We start from the raw sequence: 7,854 nt of genomic DNA on the forward strand, positions 1-7,854 counted from the left end.
GTCCTGGGTCAGTAGATCATGTACTGTCATAGCCCTGGATCAGGAGATCATGTACTGTCGTAGTCCTGGGTCAGTAGATCATGTACTGTCATAGCCCTAGGTCAGTAGATCATGTACTGTCGTAGTCCTGGGTCAGTAGATCATGTACTGTCATAGCCCTAGGTCAGTAGATCATGTACTGTCAGTCCTGGGTCAGTAGATCATGTACTGTCATAGTCCTGGGTCAGTAGATCATGTACTGTCATAGCCCTGGGTCAGTAGATCATGTACTGTCATAGTCCTGGGTCAGTAGATCATGTACTGTCATAGGCCTGGGTCAGTAGATCATGTACTGTCATAGTCCTGGGTCAGTAGATCATGTACTGTCATAGTCCTGGGTCAGTAGATCATGTACTGTCATAGGCCTGGGTCAGTAGATCATGTACTGTCATAGTCCTGGGTCAGTAGATCATGTACTGTCATAGTCCTGGGTCAGTAGATCATGTACTGTCATAGTCCTGGGTCAGTAGATCATGTACTGTCATAGGCCTGGGTCAGTAGATCATGTACTGTCATAGCCCTGGGTCAGTAGATCATGTACTGTCATAGTCCTGGGTCAGTAGATCATGTACTGTCATAGTCCTGGGTCAGTAGATCATGTACTGTCATAGTCCTGGGTCAGTAGATCATGTACTGTCATAGTCCTGGGTCAGTAGATCATGTACTGTCATAGTCCTGGGTCAGTAGATCATGTACTGTCATAGTCCTGGGTCAGTAGATCATGTACTGTCATAGGCCTGGGTCAGTAGATCATGACTTTTGATAGTCTTGGCTCAGGGTCGGTGCATTATATTCTGTGATAGTCCTGGGTCAGTTATGGTGGATTATGTCTTGTAACAGTCCACAATCAGTGGATCATATACTGTGATAGTCTAAGATCAGTGTTGGTATCAGTTCTTGGTCAGTGTCAGAGGACTATGCACGGTTATATCCGCGGGTCAGTGTCATATCCTCTACTAGTCCTGTTATAGTCTCCAGTGACATGGTAGCCCGGGGTCAGGGTCAGTAGAGTATTTGTTTTAGTGTCAAGTATTCATGTGCTGTGATAGTCCTGGATCATGTCAGTGTAACGTGTGCTGTGATAGTCCTGGATCATGTCAGTGTAACGTGTGCTGTGATGGTCCTGGATCATGTCAGTGTAACGTGTGCTGTGATGGTCCTGGATCATGTCAGTGTAACGTGTGCTGTGATGGTCCTGGATCATGTCAGTGTAACGTGTGCTGTGATAGTCCTGGATCATGTCAGTGTAACGTGTGCTGTGATAGTCCTGGATCATGTCAGTGTAACGTGTGCTGTGATAGTCCTAGATCATGTCAGTGTAACGTGTGCTGTGATGGTCCTGGATCATGTCAGTGTAACGTGTGCTGTGATGGTCCTGGATCATGTCAGTGTAACGTGTGCTGTGATGGTCCTGGATCATGTCAGTGTAACGTGTGCTGTGATAGTCCTGGATCATGTCAGTGTAACGTGTGCTGTGATGGTCCTGGATCATGTCAGTGTAACGTGTGCTGTGATGGTCCTGGATCATGTCAGTGTAACGGGTGCTGTGATGGTCCCGGATCATGTCAGTGTAACGTGTGCTGTGATGGTCCCGGATCATGTCAGTGTAACGTGTGCTGTGATGGTCCCGGATCATGTAAGTGTAACGTGTGCTGTGATGGTCCTGGATCATGTAAGTGTAACGTGTGCTGTGATAGTCCTGGATCATGTAAGTGTAACGTGCTGTGATAGTCCTGGATCATGTAAGTGTAACGTGTGCTGTGATGGTCCTGGATCATGTAAGTGTAACGTGTGCTGTGATGGTCCTGGATCATGTAAGTGTAACGTGTGCTGTGATGGTCCTGGATCATGTCAGTGTAACGTGTGCTGTGATAGTCCTGGATCATGTCAGTGTAACGTGCTGTGATAGTCCTGGATCATGTCAGTGTAACATGTGCTGTGATAGTCCTGGATCATGTCAGTGTAACGTGTGCTGTGATAGTCCTGGATCATGTAAGTGTAACGTGTACTGTGATAGTCCTGGATCATGTCAGTGTAACGTGTGCTGTGATAGTCCTGGATCATGTCAGTGTAACGTGTGCTGTGATAGTCCTGGATCATGTCAGTGTAACGTGTGCTGTGATAGTCCTGGATCAGCGATTAATTTAATTTGATAATCATTCATCAGTGAATTGAGCCCCGTGATAGTCCTAGGTCAGTAGTAAATGTCCTTTAATAGTCCTAGTTCAGTGTAACAGTGACTCGGGTTAGTCTGCAGTAGTCCTGGGTCAGAAACGACAGTTCATGACCTGCGGTAGTCCTGGGTCAGTATAAGTAGAACATGACTGGTGATGGTCCTGGTCAGTAGAACATGATTGGTGATAGTCCTGGGTCAGTAGAACATGATTGGTGATGGTCCTGGGTCAGTAGAACATGATTGGTGATGGTCCTGGGTCAGTAGAACATGATTGGTGATGGTCCTGGGTCAGTAGAACATGATTGGTGATGGTCCTGGGTCAGTAGAACATGATTGGTGATGGTCCTGGGTCAGTAGAACATGATTGGTGATGGTCCTGGGTCAGTAGAACATGATTGGTGATGGTCCTGGGTCAGTAGAACATGATTGGTGATGGTCCTGGGTCAGTAGAACATGATTGGTGATGGTCCTGGGTCAGTAGAACATGATTGGTGATGGTCCTGGGTCAGTAGAACATGATTGGTGATGGTCCTGGGTCAGTAGAACATGATTGGTGATGGTCCTGGGTCAGTAGAACATGATTGGTGATGGTCCTGGGTCAGTAGAACATGATTGGTGATGGTCCTGGGTCAGTAGAACATGATTGGTGATGGTCCTGGGTCAGTAGAACATGATTGGTGATGGTCCTGGGTCAGTAGAACATGATTGGTGATGGTCCTGGGTCAGTAGAACATGATTGGTGATAGTCCTGGGTCAGTAGAACATGATTGGTGATAGTCCTGGGTCAGTAGAACATGATTGGTGATAGTCCTGGGTCAGTAGAACATGATTGGTGATAGTGCTGGTGTCAGTAGGACATGACTGGTGATAGTCCTGGGTCAGTAGGACATGACTGGTGATAGTGCTGGTGTCAGTAGGACATGATTGGTGATAGTGCTGGTGTCAGTAGGACATGATTGGTGATAGTGCTGGTGTCAGTAGGACATGACTGGTGATAGTGCTGGTGTCAGTAGGACATTGACTGGTGATAGTGCTGGTGTCAGTAGGACATGACTGGTGATAGTGCTGGTGTCAGTAGGACATGACTGGTGATAGTGCTGGTGTCAGTAGGACATGACTGGTGATAGTGCTGGTGTCAGTAGGACATGACTGGTGATAGTGCTGGTGTCAGTAGGACATGACTGATGATAGTGCTGGTGTCAGTAGGACATGACTGGTGATAGTGCTGGTGTCAGTAGGACATGACTGGTGATAGTGCTGGTGTCAGTAGGACATGACTGGTGATAGTGCTGGTGTCAGTAGGACATGACTGGTGATAGTGCTGGTGTCAGTAGGACATGACTGATGATAGTGCTGGTGTCAGTAGGACATGACTGGTGATAGTGCTGGTGTCAGTAGGACATGACTGGTGATAGTGCTGGTGTCAGTAGGACATGATTGGTGATAGTGCTGGTGTCAGTAGGACATGATTGGTGATAGTGCTGGTGTCAGTAGGACATGATTGGTGATAGTGCTGGTGTCAGTAGGACATGACTGGTGATAGTGCTGGTGTCAGTAGGACATGACTGGTGATAGTGCTGGTGTCAGTAGGACATGACTGGTGATAGTGCTGGTGTCAGTAGGACATGACTGATGATAGTGCTGGTGTCAGTAGGACATGACTGATGATAGTGCTGGTGTCAGTAGGACATGACTGGTGATAGTGGTGGTGTCAGTAGGACATGACTGGTGATAGTGCTGGTGTCAGTAGGACATGACTGGTGATAGTGCTGGTGTCAGTAGGACATGACTGGTGATAGTGCTGGTGTCAGTAGGACATGACTGATGATAGTGCTGGTGTCAGTAGGACATGACTGGTGATAGTGGTGGTGTCAGTAGGACATGATTGGTGATAGTGCTGGTGTCAGTAGGACATGATTGGTGATAGTGCTGGTGTCAGTAGGACATGATTGGTGATAGTGCTGGTGTCAGTAGGACATGACTGGTGATAGTGCTGGTGTCAGTAGGACATGACTGGTGATAGTGCTGGTGTCAGTAGGACATGACTGGTGATAGTGCTGGTGTCAGTAGGACATGATTGGTGATGGTCCTGGGTCAGTAGGACATGATTGGTGATAGTGCTGGTGTCAGTAGGACATGACTGGTGATAGTGCTGGTGTCAGTAGGACATGATTGGTGATAGTGCTGGTGTCAGTAGGACATGACTGGTGATAGTCCTGAATAATAGTTATCAGTATGACATAATCTGTGATAGTTCTGGATCACAGTATCCGTAGGTCATATCCTTTGATAGTCCTGGGTCAGTATCAGTAGAACATACTCAAAGATAGTCCTGGGTCATGGTACCAGTACATCATATACTCCAATAGTCCTGGGTTGTGGTACCAGTACATCATATACTCCAATAGCTCTGGATCAGAATGGGTAGAACATGCTCTAAGATAGTCCTGGCTTGTTGTATCAATACATCATATCCTCTGATAGTCCTGGGTCAGTATCGGTATGTCATATCCTCTGATAGTCCTGGGTCAGTATCGGTATGTCATATCCTCTGATAGTCCTGGGTCAGTATCGGTATGTCATATCCTCTGATAGTCCTGGGTCAGTATCGGTATGTCATATCCTCTGATAGTCCTGGGTCAGTATCGGTATGTCATATCCTCTGATAGTCCTGGGTCAGTATCGGTATGTCATATCCTCTGATAGTCCTGGGTCAGGGTCAGTAGAACATGCTCAGAGATAGTCCTGGGTTGTTGTATCAGCTCATCATATCCTTCGATAGTCCTGGGTCAGTATCGGTATGTCATATCCTCTGATAGTCCTGGGTTGTTGTATCGGCTCATCATATCCTTCAATAGTCCTGGGTCAGTAACGGTAGAACATGCTCAGAGATAGTCCTGGGTCATGTATCAGTGGGTCATATCCTCTGATAGTCCAGGATGGTGGGACATGTTCTGTGACATACCAGGTCCAGCATTGATGAAAGTTGTCCAAATAAAATCCTGGATCATTTCGGTGGTTTACATCCTGACATCCAGTAGATGACATGACTGTGATAGTCCTCGATCAGTACGGTATGTTCTGATATTTCCATAGATCGGCATAAGGGCACAAGACAACAGTCCAGTATCAGAATGTAGACAGGACTCTCCACCTTCCATGAGGCAGGGCACAAGCAGACAGACCCACTGTATTTCCTACAATAGTCCTGGATCAGTAGAACACCTCATGCAATAATTCAATCAGTGAGATATGTCCTCCAATAATACTGACTTATCCGACTATGTCCAGGACTGTGCTGCACAAGTAGAACATTGCCTGTGATAGTCCTGGCCAATGTCAGTAGGACAAGTCCTGTAATAGTCCTGGTCAGTAGGACAAGTCCTGTGATAGTCCTGGTCAGTGTCAGTAGGACAAATCCTGTAATAGTCCTGGTCAGTAGGACAAGTCCTGGGATAGTCCTGGTCAGTGTTGGTAGGACAAGTCCTGCTAAAGTCCTGGTCAGTGTCAATAGAACAAGTTCTGTGATAGTCCTGGTCAGTTTGTGGAAGGACAAGTCCTGTAATAGTCCTGGTCAGTAGAACAGGTCCAGTGATAATCCTGGTCAGTGTTGGTAGGACAAGTCCTGTGATAATCCTGGTCAGTGTTGGTAGTACAAGTCCTGTGATAGTCCTGGTCAGTGTTGGTAGGACAAGTCCTGGGATAGTCCTGGTCAGTAGGACAAGTCCTGGGATAGTCCTGGTCAGTAGGACAAGTCCTGGGATAGTCCTGGTCAGTGTCGGTAGGACAAGTCCTGTAATAGTCCTGGCCGAAGTCCTAGTGGAATATGCGGTGCAGCTAGTGTGGTTAGTTCGGGTGTGAATACTGCTGTAGAAAGTTTGTGTCAGGGTAGGTATGAGTGGTCTCCGGGTGCACAGGGCAATGACTGTGAGGGTGTGAATGGAGTAGAATGCCGCTTTGGGTGTGAATGGAGTAGGTTACAGTCCCACGTGTATGAGAGCACAGGGCAGTCATAGTTGTGTGTGGAGGAGTAAAGCGCAGCTCTGCATGTGAGTGGGGTACAGAACAACCCCGATGTTGGAGTGAACATGAGTGAGTGGAGCAGGGTACAGCTTTGGGGGTGATCGGAGTACAGAAGAGAACCATTTGATGGAAAGCACAGCAGTGAGTGGAGTACAGCACAGCTCCGAGTGTTGTGCAGCTCTGGATGTGAGTAGAGTACAGGAGCTAAGAGTTCGGGTGTCGGTGCACAGCGCAGTCAGAGTTGTCGGGTGTGATTTTGCTAGACTACATCTTTGGATGTAAAGTACAATCCCAGGTGTCGGGTGTCCTCCCCCACCACATTGCCCCCCGGAGTTACCTCTGCGCCGCGGTGCTGGAGTCCAGGATCCCCGGGCTTTGCATCCAAGCTCGCACCGTGTTCAGACCTGCCGGTAGCGGTTCTTCCTTCATGCTGAGCGCCGCTCGGGACAGCGAGTCCTGGATGGAGAACATGAGCCCCGGGCGCAGCGCAACAAAGCGCTATCACAGCGATCTGCAGGTGCCCGGGATCATCCGCTCAGCAGCGCGGCGCACACAGCACTGAGGAGGCGGCAGCAGCATGGGGCTCCACGGCTGGAGGATGTCCCGGGGGAGGCAGCGGGGGAGTGGGGAGAGGAGCAGCCGCCCTCCGCCTCCTGCAGCAGCCCTGCCCGGAGCCCCCACCCCGGTGTCACCCCAAGATCCACCCCGAGATCCACCCCCAGTGTCACCCCAAGATCCACTCAAAGTGCCCCCATCCCCAGTGTCACCCCAAGATCCACCCCCAGTGTCACCCCGAGATCCACTCAAAGTGCCCCCATCCCCAGTGTCACCCCAAGATCCACCCCCAGTGTCACCCCGAGATCCACTCAAAGTGCCCCCATCCCCAGTGTCACCCCAAGATCCACCCCCAGTGTCACCCCGAGATCCACTCAAAGTGCCCCCATCCCCAGTGTCACCCCAAGTGCCCCCACCCCCAGTGTCACCCCGAGATGCACCCCCAGTGTCACCCCGAGATCCACTCAAAGTACTCCCATCCCCAGTGTCACCCCAAGATCCACCCCCAGTGTCACCCCAAGATCCACTCAAAGTGCCCCCATCTCCGGTGTCATCCCAAGATCCACCACCAGTGTCACCCCAAGACCCACCCCAGTATCACCCCAAGATCTGCCCCAACTGCCCCCACCCCAAGTGCCCCCACCCCCAGTGTCACCCCAAGACCCACCCCCAGTGTCACCCCAAGTGCCCCCACCCCCAGTGGCACAGTACTGCCCACCTACTGCTTGTGCACTCCTGCCCACCAGGTACCTGTACTTTACTGCCCACCTACTACCTGCACACTACTGCCCACCAGGTACCTGCACGCTACTGCCCACCTACTACCTGTACACTACTGCCCACCTACTACCTGTACACTACTGCCCACCAGGTATGTGCACTCTACTGCTCACCTACTACCTGTACACTACTGCCCACCAGGTATGTGCACTCTACTGCTCACCTACTACCTGCACACTACTGCCCACCTACTACCTGTACACTACTGCCCACCTACCACCTGTAAACTATTGCCAACCAGGTACCTGCACACTACTGCCCACCAGGTACCTGTACTCTAC

General features: G+C 49.8%; 1 protein-coding gene across 1 annotated transcript in view; it reads right to left on the reverse strand.

Moving 5' to 3' along the window:
- The window catches only part of LOC142189580 (transcription factor COE1-A-like), a 100,689-nt gene extending 93,980 nt beyond the window's left edge, over positions 1-6,709 (reverse strand). The window contains exon 1 of the mRNA XM_075262193.1: positions 6,576-6,709. Within this exon, the coding sequence (XP_075118294.1) occupies positions 6,576-6,709 (134 nt within the window). The remainder of the gene's footprint in view (positions 1-6,575) is intronic.
- Between the last annotated feature and the right edge of the window lie 1,145 nt (positions 6,710-7,854).

Source organism: Leptodactylus fuscus, chromosome 1, assembly GCF_031893055.1.
Source record: "Leptodactylus fuscus isolate aLepFus1 chromosome 1, aLepFus1.hap2, whole genome shotgun sequence".
Taxonomy (NCBI): Eukaryota; Metazoa; Chordata; class Amphibia; order Anura; family Leptodactylidae; genus Leptodactylus; species Leptodactylus fuscus.